The sequence below is a fragment of the Annulohypoxylon truncatum genome (genome assembly GCF_022578515.1).
Source record: "Annulohypoxylon truncatum strain CBS 140777 unplaced genomic scaffold F4807scaffold_29, whole genome shotgun sequence".
Lineage (NCBI taxonomy): Eukaryota > Fungi > Ascomycota > Sordariomycetes > Xylariales > Hypoxylaceae > Annulohypoxylon > Annulohypoxylon truncatum.
This window is the reverse complement of record NW_025953815.1, coordinates 70987-86225: the sequence shown is the minus strand read 5'-3', so window position 1 is coordinate 86225 and position 15239 is coordinate 70987. Positions and strand designations below refer to the sequence as shown.

Here is a 15239-nt window from a genome sequence, read left to right as displayed (position 1 = left end):
AACATTCTCTTCATCCTAAAGCATACCGGTATGTTTCACCAGAGGAGAAAAGAAGACATGGAGTGCTTACCTAGCCACCCTATTTGTAAACAAAGATGTCGCCTTTCTCACCTAAATAATTCTAATAAAACAACAATACTCCTGTCCCTGTGGTCCTCTTATCCACTCTATTTTAGAAACCGAGGCACTATTTTCCTTAGCTACCTATGTAGGTACGTAGTCCTGACGCGTGGACGAGCAGGCTGATAAAGCTCCTATCGAGCGGCCTCCAACTGTGTCCATGCTTCATACTAGGTACACTGGCATCTAAGCCTCGCGACTTCCAGGATAATACGATCAGGAGAGGAGAGACAAAATCCGTTTATTGGCTCTCCTAGCTAGATCTGGGCCGTGCCGTTACCCGACGATTACTTGGTACATAGATGAGTAGGTAAGCAGGTAGGTAATCCCGAGTTCATTCCTGTAGAGAGCCATAGCAGAGAAAACCAATCGTACAAATCACAAACCAATATTATGTAGGTACTAATCCTTGTTGCCCTGGCGCGATGTGACTTTGACGACAATGTTGGTGTACATAGACGTCAGTAGATTACGATGGGACCAGTTTATGTAATCGATCGGTTTCTTTCCCTGTTAACCCCCTTACATAGATCAGACTTGATGTCAAACAGATAAGATCCTCACTTTGATGATGACGACGACCATCAAACGTCGATTTATCTGTCGTAAAACTAGCAAATAGGCCCATAAGAACAGTGTAAATATCACCCGGCCCGGTCAACCTTATTTGCGATCCTCCACCTGAAACATGTCGTATACATATCATAACAGCCCTCCGGATTATGTTTCTTGCATCGCCGAAGAATCAAGCAAGGCCATAGGCAAATTGCGTAGCTAATTGTGAGTCCATGAGCCAGCCACCAGTCACTCCTGGCTGGATGCCATCAACATCACTTTGTCTTGGCGCCCTTGAATTTGCGACTACCGCGCCTGGCGAGTAAGCAACGAAGATCGAAACGGCAAAACACTCGTATGTCGGTCGTCTTGTTACGGTTGCGAATCTCGCCTGACAACGCCCTCCCGGTCTTGGATACGGATATAGAAGAAAGGGACAGTGTTATGCCATCTCTTCAAAGTCGGTAATGTTATAAAGCCCTGTATGCGTCCCACATACCCTGTCGAATAATGTTTCCTGTTCTTGAGAAGGAACCAAGTTCATATGACCTGGCTCCTTGGACTATCAACCATATTTACCCACTAGTACGATCCTCGAACTCCAACAAGGGCCATTGACCGGCGGGTCTTAAAAAGAGAGGACGGGACGGGTTACCTCTCAGTAAGGGTTAAATCCACCACCTCGTGCTCGTCCTCGGTAACCGCCACGGTAGAATCCTCCTCGTGGCATATATCCTCCTCTTCCACCCATATATCCACCTCGTCCCGGGCCACCAAATCCCCCACGGCCGCGGCCTCCCCGGCCACGGCTCAGACCCGGAATGTTGGTCCGCTTCGGAGTGACCTTGATGTTCCGTCCCTTAAGGACGCTGTCGTTCAACACCAGGGCCTGAGCGACAAGGCTGGGTTCAGTAAACTCAACGTAGGCATATCTATACGCAAGAATGTGAGCCAACGATAACCTGCAAGCTTTTTGTTAATAATTCGGACTTACCCCTTTGGCTGACCGGTGAATTTGTCGAGTAGGATGGTGACGCGGTTGATAGAGCCGCAGCTCTGGAAGTGGGCTTGGATTTCCTCGGGAGAGACAGAGTAATCGACATTTCCAACAAAGATGCTTCGGCTATCTACGTCGGATCGGTCTTCAGAAACTTCCTGACCTCGCTCTTCCAAGGCAGCATGCATCTCTCTTAGCTTGGCAGCTTCTTGTTCCATCTCGGCGACGCGTTTCTTCATGGCAGTGATCTCCTCCTGTGCGCGTGGGTAGGATGTGTTAGTCTCTTAACCTCCTTATGTAGATCTAGGTTTCCACAACGCTGTACGTGTAGAGGGTCAAGACGGATGACGGGATACATACTTCATCGTTACCCTCTTCGTTGACCATGGGGTCCTCACCGGGGACATCCCGCTCGTCGTGATTCGTGTCAGACATGTTTGGTGACGGTTAATCCCTAGGTTTTCTTCTGAGCTGTTAGTACTAGGTTACTAGGTAGAAAATCATAATGAACAAGGCAGAAAGACCAACCCCTCGGTGAATTGTTGTTTATGGCGAGAGCTGGCTATCGAGAAATCCAAAGATATCTTGTACGGAGGGAAAATTATTGCATCCGGATATTGCTACACAAAAGAATGCGCCAACGTCAGAAGCTGGTTTGTGGAAAATGCGATAGAAGGCGACGCAAATGCCCGGGCTTCAGTTGTAATCAGTTGTAAAGCTCTAAAAGCTGCAGTGGAGCAGACAAGATCCAGAGATCCTTAGGTAATATGGTTCGCGCGCTAGCACGCCAGGTCAGCTACGCGGTACGTACCGATCTCATCTTTGGCCTAGGCCTAGCCGTTCTTTCCAAGATTTTCCCTTCACTTTTCTTTGATAGGACGGCAGTATACATGGTCCGTGCATGGGTAACAAATAATGCACATAGGGAAACAACTACATACGAATCCGTATGATATATACAAAACACTCCATTTCTACTATTCTAGCCTACCTATCGTCACCAACAAATGTGTTAATTTTCTGCAATATTATACCTTGTTAAGTATATAGGTCTATTAGAAATCACTGTAGAATATGCCTCCGTAGATGCATATCTGACGTAGTGATAGGCCGTATTTTTTCAAGGACATGGCTCGTCTTGAAATGTCCTGGCATGTTAGTTGATTCAAACCTGAGTAACATACCTAGGTACATTAAGTGATATAGGCATACTACTGGTAGGTAGAAACATCTGGAAAGTAAATACTACAAAGAAGTTTCTACCACGTTAACAAGGGGTTATCCAGTACAATGTCTAACGTAACCTACTCGGGCTAGATGAATGAACTTCTATGATATAGGTAGGATAGTAATAAGGGCTTTAAGGCCTACACAATGCAAGCTGGGCATATTATGACCATACAATCTTAGAACTAGAGCCTGTGAACCTGTAGTTTAGAGTTGTTAATCATCTCTCGACTGGCGTTATTGGAAAAGCTGGCATGGTCAAGAGGGTAGCCAAAGACACTAAAACTTACCTACCTACTTGATATCACGCCCAAGATAACCAATTACAGCAAACAGACAAACACATTTACTAGAACAACTTCAACGTGCTATGCTGACACGTCCGCAAAGGCAAATAAAACCATGATTCGAAGTCACTTTCTTCCATGAGAACCGATTACCAACCTAGAGTACAAAGATTTCCCATCCATTAATCTATGATGAGAACCGTCCCGGAGCGTACAACATATGCAGTAACAACACAAATACAGATGCGGTTTCTTGCTCAGTCATCACCAGATGCCCCATTCCACCATTCTTATCACACCCTTGATCACCTAGCAACCATCTCTTTGCTCGTCTTCGGCTGCCAGGCTGAGTTTTGCCGTTAACTTAAGTCGTATGTAGTATTCGTCGATAGAAGACAACCCATGAAGTGAAGGGATAAGGGTGTAAGTACAGCTTGCCATCCCTTCTGTCCTAACATGAGCTATCGCGTCTGTTAGGAGCCCGTCGTGTTGGTATGCTTCCTTCAGCAGCTAACATCGACGGAAGCCTTAGAATTCATGAGCAGGGCAACGATGAGACCGTAGAGACCCAAGACTTCGGCAAAAATGAGGATGAGGATCATGCCGACAAAGAGTCTAGGTTGTTGAGCAGTTCCTCGCACACCCGCATCACCGACGATACCGATAGCGAAACCAGCAGCCAAACCAGCAAGACCCACAGAGAGACCCGCACCCAGTTGAATGAAACCCGTGTACAGGGGAAGCTGTTGGGTCAAACCATCGGAAATCAGGACGGAGACGACGAGACCGTAGATACCAATGATACCAGCCATAATAACAGGAACGATGTCTACGTAAGTTAGTATTGTTGAACAGAATATTGCGATAGCGAAAGTGGCGCGTACTCTTCACGATGAGGTCAGGTCTCAGGACACCCATAGCCGCAATACCAACACCGGACTTGGCGGTTCCGTAGGAAGCACCTAAGCAAGTGAAGACGATGGCCGCCGTGCAACCCATGGCGCCGAAAAAGGGCTATTTCATCAAAGTTAGCACTGTATCCAATGTCGCGTCCCTTTCGCATTTTGAGATGACTAGATCGATCTTCGCTAGGACTAAAAGGACGAACTAACCGCGTAGACCGGGCTATAGAGAATAACGTTAGCATTCTAATCAAAACACATCAAGAGCTGGGGTTGCAATTGTAGATTGCTGTTTGAAGCTTTGTTTGATGATAGAAGGGGCTGGTGGAAGAAGGCATCCAATAAATTACGTACCAAGCTTCAGAGTAACCGGACATGATGACGGTGGAAGACGAGCTTTTCTAGAAAGGGGAGAAGAAAAAATGGAAATAGAAATTCTCTGAATGATAGACTTTCAAAGCGAACAGATGAGAATGGTAGGATGAATTGGGAATTGAGATGGCAAATCTCGAGAGCTGTACCGGTAGTAATAAAAAGAGACCTATGGCTATGGGAATGTATTACGGGGAGAAGTGTTGCTTTCGCGAGGTAGCAGGTGCTTGTTGCAGTTTGGCCCTTTGATTGGGGAGAACTGGAGAAAGGTTAGATTGACTTTGCAGCTCCGAGTCACCTGCAAAGTGGATCTGCGGTTATGTCAGCGGAACCGGCATAATGTGTCACCGAAAGGGAAATTCCGCATGTGTCGAGTCTTGGCATCTAAATCCAAGTTGAAGCTTTGACATTGTCGAACTTTTTTTTTCTGTCTTTTTATTCTTCAACGAAAACACATCCAACCAACCACTTTTGCGCAATTCTTCATAGGGCGAGCCACCGCAAGGAACCCTGTGTTATATCATAATGTCTGCTCAAGATCAAAACGCAGGTAAGTCTAGATATTCCCCCAAATGAATAATTGGCATGATTGTACTGACTCATCCACAGCTTGGCCTTTGGCCGACCAGGCTCTCACGCAAGAGATTCTCGACCTCGTGCAACAGGCTGGCCGTAAGACTACCACTATTTTCCTGGACGATAAATCATTCCGCTAACAAACGTGCCCATAGATGCCCGTCAGCTAAAGAAGGGAGCCAACGAGGTCACCAAGACGTTGAACAGAGGTGTTGCCGAGATTATCGTCCTTGCCGCAGACACCACTCCGCTCGCGATCCTTCTCCACCTACCGCTGCTTTGCGAAGACAAGAATGTGATCTACTGCTACGTGCCTAGCAAGGTTTGTGGAGGAAAGATATCCTGGACATACATATGCTAATTGAGATGGGCAGATCGCACTCGGCAGAGCTTGCGGTGTATCTCGAGCCGTCATTGCTGCCTCGATCACCACCAACGAGGCCAGCGATCTATCGGGCCAAATTCGTAGCCTTAGGGACAAGATCGAACGTCTCATGATTTAAGATACCCCATAGTTAGGAAAGGAATTCAGGGCCTTGTATAGGAAAATTGTACTAGGCTAGAAGTCTTAGACGGACTGGACGGATAGCCCAGGAACAGCCGTACGCAGGTATAGACAATCTACTCTGCATTGGACCGACTAGTTCAATATAAGATGCAAACCTCATGCTTGGTCTCCACCATACCTAGGTGCTTAATGGTTTAAACATCAATAGGAACGATAAGCACATAAGTACCGAAGTATTTATGCATATGGATCACACTAGCGCATCTGCGTTCCAGCGATGTCGCCCTATAAAGTATGCCCCACCGTGTGACGGCATCAGCAACCCCACCAAAATTCTACTATGTAAGACATCCTTCATTAGGACAAACCTTAGAACCTTGAAAGACTATTTCAAAATGACCATCTCAACTTCCTGGAGGTCGACATGACATAACTACTTTAGAAATTCGTTTGTACTCATTATCTCTTAGTTCAAACTAATAGAATTCTCTATACTGACTTACGAATATCATGATTGAGGTCTTGAGTACTAAGAATGCCTAGTATAGCGCGAAAGCTCTTGATATGCGCCGCCGTCGACGGCCTCATAATCCAGCCGCTTGCAACAAAAGGGCAGCGAGCCCAACAACCCCTCAAAGTCAAGTATGGCGATGCTACAGTATCCTCGCTTCCTCGCGATCAACCGCCAGAAACACCAAAGCTAAACTCGTCCTTCGAGGCCTTCGGTGTCGTAGGTTCGTCTTCTCTAGAATACCTGAACTGTTCCTGTGAACAGATCATACCAGTAGAACTAGTCTCCCTCTGACTGTCCCTTTAATAGGGCTCTTCACTGTTTCCCGCTTAAGCTATCTTATAACTATTACCGGCCGCCAGCAAGTTGCGCAGATTCGCGGTTTTCCTGTCTACGTCGTGACCGACGTCGCGCTCACCCCCTGCACGAGCCGAGCCGAAGCCGAAATAGCCATTGCGAATACGGCGACTAAGCTCCGACGCGCGTCAGCAGACAAGTTTGTCGACGATAGCGACTCAGAAAGCGAGGTCGAGGGGCCTTCGTTTTCTGGTGTTGATGACACAGAAGATCCAGGCGCCTTAAGCGACCGTGAAACTTCTGAAAACAAAGATGTGTCTGAGGCGGGAGGCGAGAGAAGCAGTATAGCAGAAGACGTCATCAAACGTCGCGGTAGCTATGGACGCTTCGCACAACGCTGGTTCAGTCGCAAAGGTTGGATGATGGACCAAAAGCGCAATTTGGGCATGAGCAGCGTGGTAGCAGAGGCTCCAGACAGCCCAACTAACAAACCGAAAAACGGGAGTCCTGAAAGGGAGTTGAGTGAAGCAGTAAAGCAGGAGGGGGTCGATCCTCCATCAACGCCGTCCGTTGGAGAGAGCTTGATGCCCAAGTTAATACGATTTGCGCACATTTGGCTTGGGACATCCCGGAGCTTCTTCTTCTCTTATGACGTGGACCTCACGAGGGGCGTTGCTAATGCGCCCTCCACGACAGAAAAAACAAACCTTCCGCTACACCAAATAGCTGATTCAACGTTCTTCTGGAACCAGAACTTGATGAAGCCCTTCCAAGGCTCTGGTAACGACTCAATAATATTGCCCCTAATGCAAGGCTTTGTGGGACAAAGGACGTTCGTCGTAGATCGTCATCCGCCGCAGTCCGATTCTCAGGAAGATTCGATGGAAATGGCTGATATGTCACCTCCTCCGGAACGTGATACCGAATTCTTTTCTCCGGAAAGAGCATCTGTTGATCTGAGACCATCTGAAAAGAAGTTTGCCATCACGGTGATTTCCAGAAGGTCAACAAGGCGGGCTGGGCTGCGTTATCTACGACGCGGCATAGACGACAATGGGCACGCTGCGAATTTTGTTGAGACGGAACAGATACTCTCAACTCCGACGTGGGACCCAACGTCCAAGATCTTCTCGTTTGTCCAGGTGCGAGGAAGCATACCACTTTTCTTTACCCAGTCACCCTACTCCCTCAAGCCGATCCCGGTACTACAACATTCCCCCGAAGCCAATTATCGAGCGTTCAAGAAACACTTCGAACTTTTAGGTAACACATATGGAGATATACAACTCGTAAATTTAGTTGAGAAGCACGGTGTCGAGGCTATAGTCGGGAACGAGTACGAGAAGACCGTCCAGAAATTTAATGAACAAAGGGCAGAAGACACTCAACCACTCGCTTTCGAATGGTTCGACTTTCACTCCGCATGCCGCGGAATGAAATTTGAGAATGTGAGCCTGCTTTTGGATACTTTGGGTAAAAAAATAGAAGAGGAGAGTAGCACAGTAGAAAAGGGGGGCCAGATAGAACGGAAGCAAAACGGCGTGTTGAGGACGAATTGCATGGATTGTCTAGATCGTACCAACGTCTGTCAGAGTTCCTTTGGGAAGTTCATGCTTGATCTGCAGTTAAGAGAGGAGGGTTTCGACATGTCAGCCCAGCTCGACCAGGAGAACTCGTGGTTCAATACACTTTGGGCTGACAATGGAGATGCTATATCCAAACAATGTGAGTCCGACCCCATCCCTTATCAAAAACCAACAATACTCTAGCGTGAAGTGCTCTATTTGCTAATTCGGGATGTCCTAGATGCCTCTACTGCTGCAATGAAAGGCGATTATACTAGAACGAGGAAACGAGACTACCGTGGAATGGTGAACGACCTTGGACTATCCCTTACACGGTTCTACAACGGGTAAGAAATACGTGCTCTAATAAATTGTTCAATTGCTCACAGTGCACACCAGAATGGTCAACGATTATTTTTCGCAGGCCGCTATCGATTTTTTCTTAGGCAATTTTTCATCTATGGTCTTCGACGAGTTTGAAGCAACTATGATGAGCAAAGATCCCGGCGTTTCGATGTCAAAGATGAGGGAGCAGGCTATCGAGACATCCCAGAAAATCGTCATCGAGGATGATAAAGAAGATTTTATCGGCGGGTGGACTTTGTTGAGCCCTAATACGTCTGGTTCTATCAAGACCTCGCTGTTTGAAGAAGTGGTGCTTCTTCTGACCGACACAGCGCTGTATTTATGCCGATTCGACTGGAAACTTGACAAAGTATCTTCTTTTGAAAGGGTGGATCTGGCACACGTAGTCGGCATAAAAGTTGGCACGTATATAACCTCCGCCATCTCTCCCGCGGAAGCCGACGAATCGAGGAACGTCGGACTCGTCATCACCTATGAACCAGGCAAGTTCGATGTCAAGCGAACTAACACACGATCGCTATCCAGTACGTCGGGACAGTCAGATCACATATCGGGCAAGGATGTACTTGGCAGTCCGGCAAAAGCCCCAGCCGCTGTATCTGGAATCTTGAACCAAGCTATTCTTAACGCAATCGCGGGCAAGCCGCAGTCGCAGCCGCAACCTCCACGAAAGATCGCCCTCAAAGCGCTGCATTCCAGGACGGCAGTATCGGATACGAAGGACACGAAGAAGATGACGGAGAGCGAACAGATCAACGTTATCGCTGCGGAGATCGAAAGGCTGGTCTTCCTCAGCCAACCGATCCCGACGGATTCGGAGCGGAAGAGCATGATAGAGAGAGGGGACATCATCTCCCTCGCCGAGGCGAAGAAGAGCACGGGGATTCTGGAGCAGTGGGGCCATAGCATAAAGAAGTTGGTTTGGGCATAGACGGATCTTTATAGCTGCCCATTACGAAGTGTATATAATTTAGATAATACAAGGTCCTGGCAGGTATTAAACTACTTCAGTTACTAGACGGCCCGGAAGTGGCGCGGTACAGGTGCATCTGGTAGCGCATATCTTGTAGATCAATGGGATACCGCAGTCCGTCGGAAAGCCGGAACCAGATAGAGTCGTGTGATTTCAGCTTCTCCCACCTGCACCCCTCGGGCGGCAGCTTGTCGGCCTGGAGGAGGGTGTGGTCTAGTAGCCATTGCATCGGGTACTTTTTAGCCTCTTTGCCTACTGCCGCCTCTGAGTAGCTCCCGGGACTGTCGACGACTAGAAGTAAGGAGCCAGCCGGGATAGTAGTGCTTAGATTCCGCAGGAACGCCGTGGTTAGCTTTATGCCTCCTGATGTATAGAGCTCATTGAGCGTGAATAGCATCGTGATGAGTAAAGGTGTCTGTCCAAGGAGTTTTGATAGGTCAGTGTTATCTAGTTTCAGCACGTCTTTCTGTACGAATGTCGAGTGCAGACGTGTTGCCGGTTCGATTAGAGCCGCATTTGTTGCTTTGGCTGCGGTGCTTGCGTATTTAGAGAGCGGAGGCGGGGTCGTGAGGCCGACGTGAAGCTTCTGCACTACTTCGGCCCACGGGCCGGTGTCTAGAAGCGTGAGGTCGCCGGCAATATTGGAGTCTGTGTCCCGGAGATAGTCACCGAAGGCCATGATCTCAGCAGCGCCGCCTCCAATCGCAAGCATCCTCATTGTAGCACCACGTTTCGTCTCCCGTTCTTCCTCTTCCAGGTCGACCGTTGGAGAAACCCGGCCCATCTCAACTTCATCCTCGAACGAGACGTCGCTGTCACTTTTACTATCAGTGGCACCGGTAGCGAGCGGCAAAGGCACCAAGTCGTCGGTAATCTGACTCAGTATTCTGCTATAGCACAACGCGCGGCTGGGACTCCATCTCGCCACGTACACTTCGAGGAACTGCTCGTTGCCAAATGCGGTTTCAAAATCTCGGTTGAACAGCGCTTGCTTCACCCTCTGCAATACGGTGCTGAACTCATCGTCGCTGAGTACTTCTTTGAACGTGTCGCTGAAGATGTTGAGTAGCTTCTGCTGCGCTTTGATCTCCTCTGGTGAAAAGGTCGCTGCCGCCGACTGTTGCTCTGTTGCTCCTGAAGTCGATCCGGAAGCCGGCCTCTCCGCCGACTTAGAGGCGGATGTCGAGGTTCGAGGCGGAGGCTTGGTGGTTTTTGAACTGGAGCTTCTCTTAACCATACCTTTTTCTAATCTCTGGAAGAGATAGTCTAGGTTTTCTAGGTTTCGTTTAGAGTCACTTTGATTGTTTGGAGTCAATTTCTCCTATTCCCCAAATATTCTTAACTTTTATGCTTGCAATTAGACTTTTCGGAGTTTAGCATTAGAGATTGAAGAAGTCTGTGATCAAAATTTGATGATCTAGACAATCCGTGTTAATTGGTTGAGAGCAACAGCACAACCCAATACCATCGAGTCATTTTTAAACCATGTACCTATCTATTACGCATACTCCCTACTTCTAGTTCAAGATGACAATAAATATATAATTTGTTTACTATAAGGCCGCAATAATTCAACCGTATTATTCTTAGGTATATCGAGCACCTTACTACGGATTGGATTGATTTCATTAATCGATAAAAAAACCTACAATTATATCTCCGAGACTCTCGTAAAAGTAACGGCCTTTAAAAATTCCTCATGACGTTGAATGAATCGATGTGTACTGTATAATATTAATACCCAGGAGTTTCCCCGTAGCAACTTTTCTGTGTAGTTGGGAGAAGTGTCACCGTCATTGTATACCTAGGTAAGCACCACATGGCTAAAAGTTGAACGACTCGTTGATCTGGATGTTTGAGCAACTCCGGCCAAGCCGACCGATATAACTTTTATCGGAGGGAAGCGAGCGATAGATCACGATACTACAGATAAAACCAGTACAGTCACGGGAGGAGCAGACATTCCGCCTTTCCGCTTGGTTCGCTATTGGTATGGGTGTGATAAATAGGGATCTAAAATAAGAGACGCTCGAATGATCTTCTTCGACTCGCTCACGTTGCTTGATAGGGTAGCCCCGTGCGTTCGCGGGTTTAGAGCGTCTAATATGGCTCACCTTCGGGGCTACTCTTATGGGATTACGCTTGGCCCGTCTTTGAAGGTTGGAGCTGACAAACGCTGACATTAGGTACTAATACACACCTGGGTACGCATGCAGGCGAGTACCTAATATATCATAGGTCCGATACGGAGCGAGATATAAGACGGGAATTATGAGTTGGTTAGAATAGAATGACCCACGATGATATCTGTAGTTACGAAACAAATAAGTAAAGACCACTGTTCTTGGAGGCTCAAACGACCTAACTAGATTTCAAACATGTCAGTAACATATATAGTACAAATCTCGCGAATAACTGGTGAGTCTTTTTCCGGACCTATCAGACGCATTGTAATAGATTCGGCTCGCGCAGGGCTGCAGGGCCATTGAAGCTAGAACTCTCGTTTAGTTGAGCAAGAAGGATTTTCCAGTAAGTATGCTCGGAGATTTGCCCCTTTTGCTCGCGTAGTAAGAGATATGGTCACACATGGGTCAGAATTTGAGCCGTTCAAGGTTACTTTCTTGTATGCAGAATTCTATTGTGAGGTATTCTTGAATCTTGACAATTCCTCTTGTAACGAAATCGGGAACGCAGTATCGGATGTTGAGAAGGTGACGTAGGTACAAGATGGGATGCTGTATCACCACGTTGACGGCAAACTTCTTGGTGGCGAAAACCATTCAGGAACTTCCGAAATTTTGAAAAGAAGGAAAAAAAATGAAACGAGTCGGTCAGTAGCGTAACCAAGTGTTTGGGGAGGAAATACTGGAGCTTGGCACCTGAACAGGCATTCGTTGTTGAGGGTTTGATAAGAGTTGAGAATAAATGATGAAATAATGCCGCTCTAGTCAGTATAGTACCTATAGTACCTGGTGGTACTTGACTACAGAATCCTAGTTCACCCCGGCTCTTTGGGAAGTAAACCCCCACCCCACCTGCTATGATTGATCGCCTCCGACTAATACTTGCCTCAGCGGACTTTAGTGAGCCATGCATCTAGCGTGTCAGAAGCCTTCGGCCCCTCCAGGTCCCTCTTTCCAAGAGAAAGGACCCATTCAAGGACGCCCGTTGCCGCTGCCGGCCGTCTACACTAGGTAGAGACTGCAGAGGTCAAAACATTTTAACCATCCGCGATTCTTCCCACTCTTATTTTCTTCCTTCTCCCAAACCACTTTTTCAATTGACTCTCTTTTGAACACAATTTCCCAAGATATCTCTGTAGAAACGCAATCATGGGATACACTGAGAAAGACTGGCTCGCCATTAACACCATCCGTGTTCTTGCTGTAAGATGACGACTCTTTTCTTAACCCCGCCCCCGCTCTGCCCCTCCAATCCTCCATCGTGAGCTCATCGAAGCTCTTCTCGCTCTGCCTTTTTTTTTGCCCTCATCACGGGTATTCCCAACAATAATCGAGCAGTACTAACAATTGTCTTCCTCTAGGTTGATGCCACCTTCAAATCCAACTCGGGCCACCCTGGCGCGCCCATGTGAGTAGCAATATATTTATATAAGACTATACTGGTTTTTCTTTGAAGGAATAGCTATTGACACCAATTGGTACAGGGGTATGGCACCGGTTGCCCACGTTCTCTTCAACAAATTCATGAAGTTTAACCCCAAGAACCCGAAATGGTTAAACCGCGATAGATTCGTGCTTTCGTAAGTTGAATTATTGTCCTGTGTTAACCCAATCCAATTATTAACTATAAGGGCTTCAGTAATGGGCACGGATGCATGCTCCAATATGCTCTTCTCCACCTTTTTGGATACGCTGTATCTATGGACGACCTTAAGGCGTTCCGAGTGAGTTTCCTTTCCCAGCCCGAATGTAACTTACAAGAATGATGTAAAGCTCATAATAATTATAGACTGTTGACAGCATCACCCCCGGACATCCCGAGGCTCATGATACCCCCGGTGTCGAAGTTACCACTGGCCCTCTTGGCCAGGGTATCTCCAACGCTGTCGGTCTTGCGATTGCTCAGGCCCAAACAGCAGCCACCTTCAACAAGGATGGCTTCCCTATCGTCGACAACTACACCTACTGCTTCTTGGGTGATGGCTGCTTGATGGAGGGTGTTTCCAGCGAGGCGAGCTCTTTGGCTGGCCACTTGCAGCTGGGTAACCTGATCGCTATTTACGATGACAACCAGATCACTATCGACGGTGACACTGCCTGTGCCTTCACTGAGGATGTCGTCAAGCGGTACGAGTCGTACGGCTGGCACGTTGAGGTTGTCAGTGATGGTGACCACGATCTCGACGGTATCGAGAAGGCCATTCAAAAGGCTAAGGAAGTCAAGGACAAGCCTACCCTAATCAAGCTTAAGACCACCATTGGGTTTGGCTCTTTGCAACAAGGTACCCACGGCGTTCACGGTTCCCCCCTGAAGGCTGATGATATCAAGCAGCTCAAGCAGAAGTTTGGCTTCAACCCTGAGCAATCCTTTGTCGTTCCACAAGAGGTTTATGACCAATATGGCAAGAAGGCAGCTGAGGGTGCCGCTCTCGAAGAGGAGTGGAACAAGTTGTTCGCAAGCTATGCTACCAAATACAAGGCTGAGCACGACGACCTCGCTCGCCGTCTTAGCGGAAAACTTCCCGAAGGCTGGGAGACGAGCCTTCCAGTCTACACCCCCAAGGATGCTGCCGTTGCATCTCGAAAACTCTCCGAGATTGTCCTCTCCAAGGTTGAGGGTATCATTCCCGAGCTCATCGGTGGCTCTGCCGATTTGACAGGATCTAACTTGACTAGGTGGAAGGGTGCTACTGACTTCCAACCCCCTTCGACCAAGCTTGGTGACTACGCTGGCCGATACATCCGATATGGTGTCCGTGAGCATGGTATGGGTGCTATAATGAACGGTATTGCGGCATATGGTACACTTATCCCCTTCGGTGGTACTTTCCTAAACTTCGTCTCGTATGGCGCTGGCGCCGTTCGTCTATCTTCGCTATCTCAGGCCCGCGTTATCTGGGTTGCTACCCACGACTCCATCGGTCTCGGAGAAGATGGCCCTACCCATCAACCTATCGAGACCCTTGCTCACTTCCGCGCTCTGCCTAACATGATGGTCTGGCGACCGGCCGACGGTAACGAGACCAGCAGCGCCTACTACGTTGCTTTGACTTCTAAGCACACCCCTAGCATCATCGCGCTGTCACGACAGAACCTACCTCAGCTCGAGGGATCGACCATTGAGAAGGCGAACAAGGGTGGTTACGTCTTACACGATGTCGAAAACGCCGACATCACTCTTGTCTCGACAGGTTCGGAGGTCTGCATTTGCGTTGACGCTGTCAAGTACCTCCAAGAGAAGCACGGCCTTAAGGCACGTGTCGTCTCCATTCCTTGCTTCGAGGTCTTCGATTCGCAATCCAAGGAGTACAGACTTAGCGTTCTCCCCGACGGCATTCCATCTCTGTCCGTCGAAGTCATGAGCACAATGGGTTGGGAGAGATATACCCATGAGCAGTTTGGTTTGAACAGATTCGGTGCCTCCGGTGCTTACAAGGACGTCTACAAGGCAAGTTCTATTGAATTTTTTCCTTGTCCAGTACCCATTTACTAACTAGCACAACAGAAGTTCGAGTTTACCCCCGAGGGTATTGCGAAGAGGGCTGTGGCTACCGTTGAGTTCTGGAAGGGCGTTCCCAACATCCGTTCGCCCATCAACCGTGCATTCCAGCAGCTTATTTAAAAATAGAGGAGCGATGAAGACTTTTGGGATGATTCCAAGTTAGCTGGCGCAATGAATAAGATGGTTATCGCGGACATATAGACTTGCGAGCCAGAATAGTTTGAGACCAGATAGCAATAAATGCAGTGAAATTTTAACAACAAAATCTAGAAACCTTCGATTAAATATGTTCATGTTA

At 47.9% G+C, this 15239-nt stretch overlaps 6 protein-coding genes across 6 annotated transcripts; 3 read left to right on the top strand and 3 right to left on the bottom strand.

Annotated features, from left to right (window-relative positions):
• Window positions 1-1333: 1333 nt before the first annotated feature.
• On the bottom strand, window positions 1334-2107 carry F4807DRAFT_462866 (uncharacterized protein; the record flags this gene model as incomplete). Its single annotated transcript, XM_048001884.1, has 3 exons — window positions 1334-1607; window positions 1670-1926; window positions 2033-2107. 3 exons carry the CDS (start codon window positions 2105-2107, stop codon window positions 1334-1336), a joined length of 606 nt encoding a protein of 201 aa, XP_047851653.1.
• Window positions 2108-3151: 1044 nt separating this feature from the next.
• F4807DRAFT_435784 (vacuolar ATP synthase 16 kDa proteolipid subunit) lies at window positions 3152-4719 on the bottom strand. Its single transcript, XM_047998917.1, has 4 exons — window positions 4443-4719; window positions 4299-4311; window positions 4071-4200; window positions 3152-4015 (listed from the first exon to the last, which is right to left on the bottom strand). The coding sequence occupies exons 1-4, from the start codon at window positions 4463-4465 to the stop codon at window positions 3690-3692; spliced, it is 492 nt and encodes a 163-aa protein (XP_047851652.1). The 5' UTR covers window positions 4466-4719; the 3' UTR covers window positions 3152-3689.
• F4807DRAFT_435780 (L30e-like protein) lies at window positions 4720-5830 on the top strand. Its single transcript, XM_047998916.1, has 4 exons — window positions 4720-5010; window positions 5070-5132; window positions 5192-5358; window positions 5411-5830. The coding sequence occupies exons 1-4, from the start codon at window positions 4986-4988 to the stop codon at window positions 5537-5539; spliced, it is 384 nt and encodes a 127-aa protein (XP_047851651.1). The 5' UTR covers window positions 4720-4985; the 3' UTR covers window positions 5540-5830.
• On the top strand, window positions 5795-9252 carry F4807DRAFT_188371 (SacI homology domain-containing protein). The gene is made up of 4 exons (XM_047993649.1): window positions 5795-6278; window positions 6365-8077; window positions 8159-8264; window positions 8317-9252. Exons 1-4 carry the CDS (start codon window positions 6080-6082, stop codon window positions 9212-9214), a joined length of 2916 nt encoding a protein of 971 aa, XP_047851650.1. The 5' UTR covers window positions 5795-6079; the 3' UTR covers window positions 9215-9252.
• On the bottom strand, window positions 9253-10723 carry F4807DRAFT_188268 (uncharacterized protein). The gene has a single exon (XM_047993648.1). It carries the CDS (start codon window positions 10491-10493, stop codon window positions 9291-9293), a length of 1203 nt encoding a protein of 400 aa, XP_047851649.1. The 5' UTR covers window positions 10494-10723; the 3' UTR covers window positions 9253-9290.
• Window positions 10724-12423: 1700 nt separating this feature from the next.
• F4807DRAFT_435775 (transketolase) lies at window positions 12424-15206 on the top strand. Its single transcript, XM_047998915.1, has 6 exons — window positions 12424-12642; window positions 12801-12847; window positions 12924-13019; window positions 13079-13163; window positions 13229-14887; window positions 14945-15206. The coding sequence occupies exons 1-6, from the start codon at window positions 12589-12591 to the stop codon at window positions 15059-15061; spliced, it is 2058 nt and encodes a 685-aa protein (XP_047851648.1). The 5' UTR covers window positions 12424-12588; the 3' UTR covers window positions 15062-15206.
• Window positions 15207-15239: the final 33 nt, after the last annotated feature.